Source organism: Cyanistes caeruleus, chromosome 2, assembly GCF_971803275.1.
Source record: "Cyanistes caeruleus chromosome 2, bCyaCae1.hap1.1, whole genome shotgun sequence".
NCBI lineage: Eukaryota > Metazoa > Chordata > Aves > Passeriformes > Paridae > Cyanistes > Cyanistes caeruleus.
The window spans coordinates 39,622,995-39,635,689 of record NC_141702.1 but is presented as its reverse complement, the minus strand read 5'-3'; the positions used below and the strand labels follow the sequence as shown (position 1 = coordinate 39,635,689).

General features: G+C 35.7%; 1 protein-coding gene across 2 annotated transcripts in view; it reads left to right on the top strand.

Moving 5' to 3' along the window:
- Positions 1-12,695, top strand: part of MMS22L (MMS22 like, DNA repair protein) — an 89,456-nt gene that overhangs the window by 6,120 nt on the left and 70,641 nt on the right. For both annotated transcript variants that reach the window (XM_023922206.2, XM_086876577.1), the window contains exons 4-9: positions 863-915; positions 3,664-3,751; positions 3,845-4,022; positions 5,157-5,250; positions 7,226-7,356; positions 11,185-11,298. In XM_023922206.2, the coding sequence (XP_023777974.2) occupies positions 863-915; positions 3,664-3,751; positions 3,845-4,022; positions 5,157-5,250; positions 7,226-7,356; positions 11,185-11,298 (658 nt within the window). The remainder of the gene's footprint in view (positions 1-862; positions 916-3,663; positions 3,752-3,844; positions 4,023-5,156; positions 5,251-7,225; positions 7,357-11,184; positions 11,299-12,695) is intronic.

Genomic DNA, 12,695 nt, shown 5'->3' with positions numbered 1-12,695 from the left:
GAATCCTTCAGTAGTTATTGCTTTGACTGTATAAGAAATGAGGCAGAGAGCTCCCTTCTCAATTTATGCAGCATTTTCTTTCAAAAGTCTGTCTGACAGTTGTGCTTTTCATATATTCAGTTTAGTACTGCTTTATCTCTGTGGAGATTCTACTGGAAGACCACTTGCGAATAACAGTTGTTACAGAATATGGCCGAGCATTTACCTATGTTACAGCTTTTCTTAAAATATTCATTTTCAGTGGCACTCTAGCTTCTTTAAAAATGTTCTCTTTCCTCTCAAAAACTGAACTGAGCTTTCACTTTTATAAAGACACCTCCTTTTACTCTACAGTACTTATTGCTGTTTTTGCTTTGTGCTGCAGTTAAGGAGATGATCACCCTAAGAAGGAAGCAGGAGAAGCTGCTGACAGGATGTGCTAATGCACATTCACAAGAAGATTAAATTAGTGTGTACTGAGTGTGTGCCATGAGGGCTAACTTTTAGGTTTATTCTGTGGTCAAATATGAAGTTATGCTTGTGGAAAGATCATTTGCAGGGAATGGCTTTTGTGGGTTTTTGTCTGTATTGTTGTGTTCTTCCCTTCCCCAATTTTTAGTCAATTGTTGTAGATTTTTTCTTTTGTTACTGTGTTTAATGATTTGTAAACATGCAAAGATTTTATTCAATCTGATCCCTTCACACTTGGATATGTTCATTGCCTTCCACTAAAACACTTTTCTAAGTTTTCCTAAGCTTTTTCAGAACTACAAAGCAAGAAACACCTCTTACCTTTCTCTGTTCTATTCTGAGCTTTCTAAAGTGGAGTTAAACAACTTTTTACCTATATAAATACCATACATCTTTGTATTCCTTTAATTAGGCAACAGATACACAGACTGGAAAACCTAGTACAAATGGGTTCATCTGATTTTGGTAAGTTTTATGAATTTAATTTGACATTACAATAGGCAACTGACTATCTTTCATTAAAGAAGTAAATTCTCACAAATCACGCTAGTGCTTTTACTCTTGACTGAAGGATTTTGGAGTGTGCCTCAGAACAGCATATAAGCAGCATAAATCTGCAGTAGGGGTAGAAATATAGACACCCAAGTGAGGTTAGATAGTAGGGAAATAGTGGAAATGTTGGGAGTTGGTTTGGAACCAGATTTGCCTGTATGGTAGATGAACAGGGCAATCCTTACTGACCTTAGTGGGGCATTTTGCATTAATTTGACTTCAGTTAAGGTGTCACCCTTAGAGCAGAATTTGGCGAAACTATTAACTATTAATTAAAACCAGAAAATTTCATCAAACATCCTAACAATTATTTTAGTTGCAAAGGTAGTAGCTTGGATTTTTTTTGTGTTCTGTTGGCTTACATTTAAACGAGTTAGTTATATTTGCTTAGTTTAGAGTTATTTACAAACTTAATTTATCTTTGCAGTAGGATCGATAAAACGGGATCACTACAAAATGCTTTGTTTCAATTAAATGCTGAGGCATGAGAAGCAGCATGTTTCTGAAGGATTATTGCAGCCTTGGGCTTATTGTAAGTTGAAGGCTGAATTACTTAGCAAGTTGAGAAGTTCAGTAATTACTCAGAAATAAACTGTCTGTGGTGTCTTCTCATTACACATAATGTGCTAGTGTTCTATGAGTGAATATTTTTACACATTGCTATTATTTTTTTTATATTTTCATGTTTTGCCATTAAAACCATTGATGTGAATTTATCATCAAGCTTCTTTCATATGCAATTATTGATAGTATCCAAAAAATCTAATTTTTTAATATAAATGGAAATAGCCTGTTTTAAGTTATATTTGAACTTTTATGTTGTGGTTGTACATCAAGAAACTGTTCTGTAGGGGTTTTTTTCACTTAAACACCTTATTGGTTGTCTTCTCTTCTTTGTATCCTGCTCTTCCACTTGTAAATTAATCTAGTAAAATGAAGAACTTGAATTTTGTGCTTTGCACCAGGCTTTCTTTCTGAATCAGAGCAAGTTACAGATTCAGCTATGACTCAGTTCCGCCTTTATAGAAGTGGGCTAGTAGTAGAAGGGTGTCATGAGGATTGAAGTATTTAAAATGGTCAGCAGGGTGATGTTAGTTATTATTGATGTCTTAAATAAATTTACTGTCAACACTGTTTAAAACCCCAGTTAAGAGCTTTTGCTCAGTATTTATATAGATATAAATATTGTACATTAAATTTCATTTCTTATCAGTCTTGATGAGCTTTGGATACTTTGTACTGAGAACTGTGTAAAGTAGAAGGCATATAAAAATACTGTAATATAAAATTTTGCTTAAACAGAACTGAGAATTTAGGATATAGTATTTGTTGTTGCTACAAATCAACATTAATATCTATAAGTAATTACTTTAAGAGGACTATTTCACTCTGTTCTAAACTTGTGGTTCATTACCATGGCAGATGCTATGGCTTCTGGTGTGGTGCAGGTAGGCTGTACACTGGAATATTCTGGTGCTTGTACCAGTTCATTTGCTTTGCCCATTGAGTGTTGTTACTCAGAAGATGTTGAGATAGGCTTGTATGCACAAAGCTGTATTTTTTGGGTCTGTAGCAAGTGACATATATCAACTTCCGTGTTAACTGGAGGAGATGGGGGAAAACAAAAGGGAGAGTGAGACCAAGATTAAAAAAAGGGAAGACTCCCTAGTGGTCAGCTGGGGAGAGGAGCAAGGAGAACTCTTTCCCTGGCTGTACAGTCCAGTGTACTAGGTGACCAAAATTTTGTTGCCATGCAAGTCCTCTAGTGACACACTTTAATTGAGCCCTGCTCAAGGTCCTCATTTGATGCTTGCATTGAAGATGCTCTGAATAATCCACATGTGTTGTAATCAGGTACACATTTCAGGCTGCTTGCTAAGCTTTTGTGTGTATATATATTATTGGGCAGTAGTTATTTGGTATTTAAATGACTATATTTCAATTGTTATGCACTAAGTTTTATCTTTCTCCAATACAAGCTGAAAGATACAAGGCAAGTTGTAGGAATAAATAAGGAGTGATTCTCACAAAGTGGCAATAACTTCCAATGAATCTTTGCTCTAATGGAAGCTCGAGCTTCCAAGTACAAGGTGAGGATGGTAACACCATGAGAACGACACCTTCAGAGAACAAAGGAAAGGAGACATAGCCAGAATAACTGCCTGAAAGGATACATGCCTGCAAGTGAAAGGCAGGATTGTGAATGGATGGCTCTTATCAATATATAGCTGAAGGTTCTGTGCACCAGTGATGCTTCCAAGGAAAAGTTACAAAGCATATTTATAAATAAGTTCACCTGTTTAAGTCTGTCAAGAGAAAATTGTTTTACCCGTGTCTTTACTCAAAGGGTCTTGGAAGCAGTCAGTAAGCAGGGCAGTAGAACTGAATGTTTTTTCTAGCACTGAATGCTTACCCTCACCTTTCCTGAGGGTCTTCTTTTCTATCTGTATCTGGATATGTACCTGAGATGGTAAGATAAAGAATGTATCCCTTTGGCAGGATGACATTTAGAAGTGGGTGTTTACCACTCAGTCACCTCCCAACTTGTCCTCAGAGGATGTCTTTCCAGTGGTATGCTTTAACTACTGTGGAGAATGCAAATGTTAAACAAGTCATGGTGTGGTTACATCTGCTTTAAACTATTGATCTCTTTTACTTCAGGTCAAGCTGCAAACTTGCACTCTGAAGCAGAAAGTATCAGGCATCAATGTCTTAAATTTTTGCATTATGTGAAAGTTTTCATCTTCAGGTGAGATTTACACACATTTTACTAAATTGGGTATTGAGCTTTGTGTAGCTACTTACCTGATTTCTGATTGTGTGTATTTTTCTGTACATTCAGGTATCTGGAACCCCCTAAGGTGGAAAATGATGGAATGCTGCATCCCTATGAAGAACTAGAAGCTCAGTTACCATCAGTGCTGGTGGAAGAACTTCATGCTTTGACCGTGCACCTTGGTCACCTTTGTGAACTTCCTAGCAATGTTCTGGCAGCATTTACTATTCAAAATCAGGCAAAGGTTGGTGTCTTTATATAATTTTAATTTTTTATAATGTGGTGTGATGCTTTCAACTTGGAAGATTTTGGCTTGATATAAGTTCATATTTTTGGTTTGGTTTGGGGTTTTTTTGCTTTATTAAGTGCCACCCTGTACTTGGTAAGCACAGCTAATGAGATCTGGATTTTTTGTTGTTGGTTTATCTGTTTTCATTCCATAGCTTTAGAATTCTTAGAATTCTTCCTATAGTATACAAGAGATAATACCACTTACAGGTAGCTAGACAAGCATAGCTCATTTAAAAAATTCCTTGGTGTTTGTAGTAATGTTTAAAATTTCTGAGCATCCCAGTAGGAGGGGCATTTCTTTAAAAGTACATTCTGAAATCTGACTCAGAATGGAAAAAGATCTTCTATACAAAGACAAGTGCAGATATGGAAGGAGGCACATCATCATTAAATACTAGTGAAATATACACCATTAGGATTTAGCATGCACATAGCTAGTGCTTTCAAATCTTTTATAAAGACAGAAAAGGAATTTCAGGCTTACGTTGTGTAAACTAGTCTCTAGGGAGGAATGATCCACTGAGAAGCAACATTTTGAATCTTTGTTTAGCTTATTAGTAGTGATTGAGCTGATGAAAAACAGTCATTTCAAGTAAACTTTAAGGAAGAGGATACTAAATTTTTGGAGTTATTTTAAGAGTTCACTTTAGCAGTTTTTGTGCTACATAATACTCAAACAAAAAGGTTAACTAAGGGCATTGTAATTTGTCAGGCTTGAATGTAAATTTCATAAATAGCCTCTTACAGACAGAATTGTAATGAAACCTTTTGTTGGTTTCTTATTTTCTTTTTCCTGAACTGAATGGTATGTTTGTATGTTACGTTGTATTTGATCATAGGTATTCATAATGTTCATTGCAGGCCATCTTAGAATGTGAAGTCCAACTGTTTCTACAGCACCTCCACATTGTCCTCTAAACCATGTCCCCAAATGCCACATCCATGTGTTTTTGAAGACTTCCAGGAATAGTGATTACACCACTTAACCTGGGCAGCTAGTTCCAGAGCCTGGCCACCTTGTCTTAGCACAGTATCCAGAATTCACTAAAGAAATACTAAATATATGTAAAAATATTTCTAATTGCAGGTACTTCCTCCATCATGGCACTTACTACATCTCCATTTGGATATTAACTGGCTAGTATTAGAAGTTCTTCATGTACTAGGTGAAAAACTGAAGAGTAAGTATGCAAGCCTTTTTCTTGAACTTATTTTTTTACATATGACTTACTAATTTTCCCATCTTGATTTGTCCAGAATCAAAACTACTTTTGCTGGTTTTTAAGTGTAGCTGTGTTTAATGGGATAAACTCAGATATGGTAAAGGTAGATTCTTTGTGAATCATCATGTGACTCAAATAAAATTGTATTAGAAATTTTTTTTCTGTCGAAACAAAGATCAGAGTTCATACTCAAGTGATGCAACACACTATTTAATAGCAATGCACTTCTTGACATCACAAATAAGAATACATTTACAGATCTTCAGAATGTATAACAATGAATGGCAATTTGATGAAGACAATGTAGGAAAAGTGTCCAGGGATGGACCAGAACAAGGATTCTTGGAGGAGAGAATTTGTATTGCTAACCCTGTGCAACTCTAAGAAAATATTGGGCAAAAGAAGAAGCCTCAATCAGGGGAGCTTATAAAAGTAGAGAAAGAAAAGGGCAAAGCAGTATCTTTTAAAAAAAAAATTTATAAGGCTTTAAAAGGGCAAAAAGTAAGTTGATAAGAGTAAGCTGTTCATAGAAGTTAGATTAAAAAGGTCATAGAATACAATTGAAAAACTCAATTTCAGAGTAGTTCAGTTTCATGAAGAATTGTTAAAATACAGAAGAGAACTTTATTTGCTTTGTGAGGCTTATATCTATTTTCCATGTCCATTCTACCAAAATAAATAACAAAAGTGTGTTTTCTTCTCTAATCGGTGTGTCACGGTAACCATACATTCCCTCACACCATCTGATTATAAGCTGTTAATATAAATTCCATATAGAAATTGCAACAGCTGAAATAATGTTGAGGTATAGAAAGAAAGGACTGTATGTTTACCCCAGTAACTGATGCTGAATCTGAGCTCTTGCCTGCTCCAAGTGCTGTCTCAACACAGCCTTGCTCTCATTAACACATTTTCTCTGTTTCTGCATTACTTTATAGTGTGTGGGTTGGCTTTTTGTTCCATAATTCTATGTTTCTTTTATGATCCATTGTGGGATAGATAGCCTGTTTACCTTTTTTAGAGCATTTTGGAGAAAGGATAGTGAAACTGTTGGAGGCTATTTATTTTTCAGAATTCAATATTTATTTCTAGATAATGTTCTGAGTAATAATGGAGTGATCTGTCTTTGTAAGAGGAAGCTCATGATTTTTAACAACAAAATTTACTAGTCAAGACAGTCATATCTCTACATATATTATCTTGTTTTCTTATGTGCTTAGAATTTCTTACATTTTTATCTCATACTATGAAGCATTCTGAGTGGAAACTTCACGCTGCTGAGACCAGTGGCAGGATAGTGGGTTCTGGGCTTCACCTTACATTTCCAGGAATAAAATACAAGCTCATTCTGTGTATCGTCTGCTCCACTGATGTCAAAGGAGATGTACTGTTGAAAAGCTTGTGGGATAAGATGTTACAGCCTCTTAACTTCACCATTTTATCTGTTAATGCCTACAAATGCTCAAGTTGGAACATGATCTTGCCAGCTTTTTACATCAACACATCCAAAGGAAAGTGTTAGACCTCTCCAGAATTGTTTGTCATCAACTTGCAGATCTGCAAAACATGTCATGATTCCAGAACATGCGCACTGGCATGTGACAAAGAGGAACTTGCAGATAAATAAATCTTTATTCCTCTGCAAAATCTGTGCCAATAAAAGGCTGTAAAGTGCCAAGCTTTTTTACTGTCAACCTGAATAATACCAGATTTCAGTGCAATGATGAAGGGATTAGCTTGAATTTAGGATGAGGCTTCTCACATGAATTTTATTATATCTCACATGAATTAATTTTATAAATTAAAATTACATACAGATCAACAAGCCCATTCTTAGATATATATATATATATTAGAAGAGAAATCCTGTTTGTTTTATATTGCTAGAACCAAACCTGGAACTAACCAATTCTACTTTTCTTTTGTGCTTTAGGACAAGTTGTATATGCTAACCATTTCATTAATCTAACTGGAGAGAATCTAACCAGTATCAGTTTATTTGAAAAACACTGTGGAAATCTCATATCTGATTTAATAAGCTTGGCCATCAACAAGTATACAAAGGTAACTCTTTTTCTTTATACATGCCATGGGCAGTTAGATGCTTGTACTGGGAGCCATATGAATTGGGTATTGCACCAGTGCATAGATGACTTGTGAGTGCTTAGTTTTAAATGTTATGTATGGCTTTGTATTTCCATGTTTTAAAGAGTGTTATTTGTTAGGAGCTCAAATTGTGTTATATTTATTCATGACCATCTGGCAGTTGAATGAGAGAGTAATACTGAAATGCACTGTGTACAGAGCAGAAGTGAATGCCACATTTTCTGAGTTCAGTGTTCCAGGTTTAATGCCAAACATGGCACAGTCTAAAAGGTTTAGATAGATGCAAAAAAAAAAAAGTCTTTTCAAACTCTCTCAACAGGAACAAAAAGAGGATAACACTAATCCTGGCACTAAACTAACTGGACACTTAGAGAATATCATAGTACAGTTTATTGTTGTAGTGTGCCTATTTCCACCACCTCATCTTTCTGTTACAGTACTTCTGCATTTGTCATGGGAAACCTTTTCTGTGTGTTCTTTACCTTTTTCTTTCCTTCTATATCTGCAGTATTTTTCTCACTTGTTTTGAGTACTCCAAAGCTAGAAAGTCATAATAGCATATAGCATCCAGTAAAAGAGCTGTGTAATCTTTATCATTTTGAAACCTGCTTTAGATGGCCATGAATGCAGGACTGAACTCTTAGAATAAGCAGCAAGTGACCACTGTAAAATTTATGTTTTCCTAGTACAGAAACATAAGAAATAGTCCCTCTTCTTCATTTTACTTTTGAGGATGTGGGGAATGGCTGTACTAGCCTTTGATAACTGTTCTTTTAAAATATCTTTCTGTAGAAAATCAGTTTTGATCTATTAAATTATCAGATAGTACTGCAACTTTCTCCCCTGAACAAAAGGAAAATAGATGAGAGTAATATTTCACAAAAGAAAATTCATATAGTATCTATCTGTTGAACATAGTGCTTGATGGTAGTCTTGGAATTGTCAGATGATAAAACAGATTTGACGTACTTTACAGAGCCACATTGCAAAGAGGGAAGGTTGTTTTGCCACTACTTTTTCTTAAGCTTTTTCTAGGCATGGGCCACACTTCTTAAATTAGTTCTATTTTAGATTAATTTCTGAAGTGAAGCTTGCACTTGAGCTGGTCACTTCTATAGTATGCAATCATTGCTGTCATCCTGTAATGGAAGTAGCATCCCTCAAAATTGCTGAAAATGCAACTGATACCTCTAGTAGGTGACACCATCAGCTCATCACTAAAATATGTCCTTGGGCTTTTTTCTGAGAACATTCATGAGTGCAGCTCTTAACACTTGTGGATATCCTTGGGAAGAGGGACATAAACTCTAGTGTTCCAGACTTATATTTTCAGATTGGTTTCATGAGCAGCTCAGGTATCAAAATGCTTAACTTGGGTCATGTACTGAGTCCAATGTGCTCTGAGACACATTTGGCAGAGAAATATATATCTGTGGATATCCTTCTTCTGTCTTCAGCAGCCATACCTCTGGCACCATAACTGTATTGTCCCAACAGCATCACAATTTGGGGTTTTGAACATTCTAAGCAAGATAGTGAACAGAGGAGGATGTGTGAAGAAATCCAGAGTATCTCTGAAGAAAGCAGTATCTTGGCTATCCTTAGTCTAAGCAATATCTGTGTGGCATCTTGCTTTAATACTGCTGCCCAGACTCTATCCTGTACAGACACGCACATTTCCTTCCAAAGAGATCCTGCAATCTTGTAGAATGTCACAGTATAAACACAGACGTAAACAGTAGAAGAACCCTTGTTGAAGAAACCTTGCTGCAACAACTGATAGTCGACGTAGAAAGCATGAAACTAATTTCTAAGTTAGTTTCTATGCCTAATGCTTCTGTAAAAACCTCCAGTGTTACAGTGCATCTGTAGTAAGTAGACTGCTATTTCCAATGGGTCTGTTTTGCTCTTTGGTGGTGAGTCATAACCAGAGTTATTTTTGAGGCACTTCAATTTTGGAAAGTTGGTAGTTGAATCATGAATTTTTTCAAGAGTCTTTAGTGGTTATACTGTTTATTCTTAAGATAATATATACATAAGATTAGTTCAGGTTGTTGAGAAATTCCTGCAACAGATCTTTAACTAAAAGTGTGAGGAGAGAGAGAGGGATGTGAAATATTGTGCATATATGTAGGAAGTGAATAAAGCATTATTTCAAATAGATCCAGCTCTACCATGACAATTTCATAGGATTAACAGGATTCTTGAGTGAGAGAAAAAAACAAGTTGTTACATTTATATATGAATGTAAGTTCATATTTATAATTAAAATCATTTAAACCTGATTTGGAGCGGTATGAAACTAGTTGTAAACATACTATTCTAAAGGTGGATGATAAATGAAAAGTTTGCATGCTAATGGAATATTATACAGATTTGAAATTGTTGGTGATATACTTGTTCTAATTGTGAAAGTGTGGGTTTTTAGTCATTCACTCACACTTCTGTGATGTCTCACACAGCCAGTGCTGTCCCTGGCATTGCATATTTTGATTTAATTTTTAATTTGCACTGTTAGGTTTCCAAATTCAGAAATTATTTTAAGTGCCAGTGTGATTTGAGAATAGTTGTGCATGAATGGATCAGAAAAAACATGAGGATATAAAAATTCAGGCTCCACCTCATCAGATGTAGATGGCTAGGAGTTAGTTGGCTAAACTAGTCATCCGAGGCATTTTTTATTGTCATGGAAGGATAACAACAGCTCTGCAGTGAGATTGCTTAATCTCTCTAGGTACCTATTCCCCTCTGTTTGCTTTAGAGAGGTATAGGTTGATTATTCAAGCTTGGACTACTCACTGTTTAAAGTGAATATAAGCTGCTTTGTCTTCCCTCTTTCTACATTTCTGCCATTGTGTCCTTGCTGAAGGTAAAAGGTGTTGAACTGAGCTATTTCAGCAAAGCTTTTCTCACAGTTTTTGTCACCTCTGAATATTGTTCAGTGCATTCATGTGTTGAAGGATAGAGTAAGTAAAGTTTTGTCTATAGTATGATTATATCAGATACAGGTCTGGTAGATCTTAAAAACATGAAAGCATACAGAGTTTTTTAATGTATTTAGCACTTCCTTTTGCTGTTTTGCTTTGTTTCACAATTCAGAGAATGTAAAATTGAAAGATGAATCACAAGAAGACTATTTTGCATTTGAAATGCATCAGTCTGAGTGAATTTTGTTAAATATGGAATAGTAATCAAATAACGTACATGACTTGAAATATGCTGTTTTCTGCATATTAAAAGAATGCCTTGCAGTAAATTTACCGAAAAGCAGATTTTGTGAAATGTTGTGGGAACATTAACATCCTCATGCCAACAACAACATATTCTACTAGCGTTATGCCTAGTCATTAAGGGTTTTTAAGTTAAAAATAATATTAGCTGGTAAATAATTTGAAATATTTTTCTTCTCAAGAATGTCAAGAAAATGTAATCAATCATTTTCTTTCCCCTACTATCAGACAATGAATTAGTATTTATTGTAACTTCTTTTCATTTAGGACATGGAATGCCATTTTTATGTGATTAAATAATGTCTGAGAGTGGATTAGAAGAAACTAGGAGATAGCACAACCTATAACTTATGAAGAATTAGGAGTCTGTGTTGTATGAGACAGATATTTTGGATGTTAATGAAATAATGCATCTTTGAATATGCAATTGTAACTGTATTATTTATCTGAAAAAAAACCCCTCAAACCAAACAGCCAAGACAAGGAGAAATACTGATATATAAAACACCATTTCTGAAATTAACTCTTGTGTGAATAATTCTATATTCTCTTTTAGGTGCGACCTTCTGAGGCTCTTACCAGTAGCCATTATCCCTGTACCTGCGTTAAAGAACTATGGATTCTGCTTATTCACTTGCTGGACCACAGAAATAAAGGGTCTAATACAGAGGTAAAGGGAGATACTGTTAGATGTGCAGTACAGTTACCAAATGTTCCCATATGTACAAATCTGATGTTAGAATTGAAGATCATATTTGCTCCAGGAGAACTGCATGCTAACTGTGATGCCTTGGGCCACTGTCCTGAGTGCACATGAAGCCCTGACTAGGGTTGCAGTGTACAGTTGGGTTATGGCTTAGGGCATGGATAAGGACTGCTCCTACTGCTGAAGAAAGCAGAGCGAAGGAGTACAGTGTGAAAGTTCCATTCCTTTTATGGAAGAACAAAACACAAAAAGCCATGTTTACTTATTTTTAAAAAAAATTATTTGTGGTTTCTGTGATATGTCATACAACGAGTCATCTCTAGGCATTAGAAACATGGGTACAGTCAGAACAATGATCCAGTTAGCTCATGTTTCTGTCTTTGTTCTCAGTCTGTACAAGAGCAACCTGTATGTAGTTTTGAATCTTGTAGCTGCTGACTTGTCTAGATGCCCCCTTAAATTTCTACTGGAAATCAGCAAATCAATACCTGTTCTCCTTTATACCAGTACAACCTTATATGCCTCTTCAGTTTATTTTGTTGTGTTTTTTTTTATATCCTACCTTCTGCCTTTTCTAGGCTGAAGATTCCTACTTCTTACAGTAATTCTTTACCTCTGGTCATCTTTGTCCCCCTTCCCTGAACCGTTTTCCATATTACCACGTCCTATTTTGATTAACAGCGTGCCAGGATTACATTCAGTATTCCAAGTTTGGGTTAAGAGGCCATATGATTTTATACATTTGCATAATGATGTCTTCTGTTTTGTGCTTTTCATTTACTGATATTTTCTCACATTTAAATTTTTCTCTCTTTAACTGCTGGTTAGAATTGAACTGATGTTTCTTTGAATGAATACTAAAAAGTGACAAAACTCTTTGAAAGTTTTCTGAAATACTCTTTTTAAGAAATGAAGTGGCCATCTGTGCCATGAGTACAGTTCACTTAGAACAGAATGAAGTACTTCTGAGTAGAGGGTTTGCATTGATGGCTGTTTACTTGTTGGTGACAACAGATGTAAAGGTGGACAGCACAAGTGCAACTGTGTTACTGTTAAGCATTTGCACTGGCAAGAGCACTTTGCAGCTAAGTTAGGATCAGGACCCAGCTAAGGTGGATGAAATACATGTGCAAAGAAGTTCCAGAGAGCTTTCTTAAAACTAGGAACAATAGGCACAGGCTGTAAGAAGTAGTAATGCTGTGTCTGAACAAGGGTCTGAATCAAGGAGAATTAATCAGTTTGTCAGTGCTGGAACAGACTGTGACAAAACAGGGAATTGGAAGCTCGGTTTGCTGTCTTTAGATGGCAGAGAAACAATCTGATTCTTCTTGGCTAGGATAGTCTGGTGCTAGAAGTTTTTA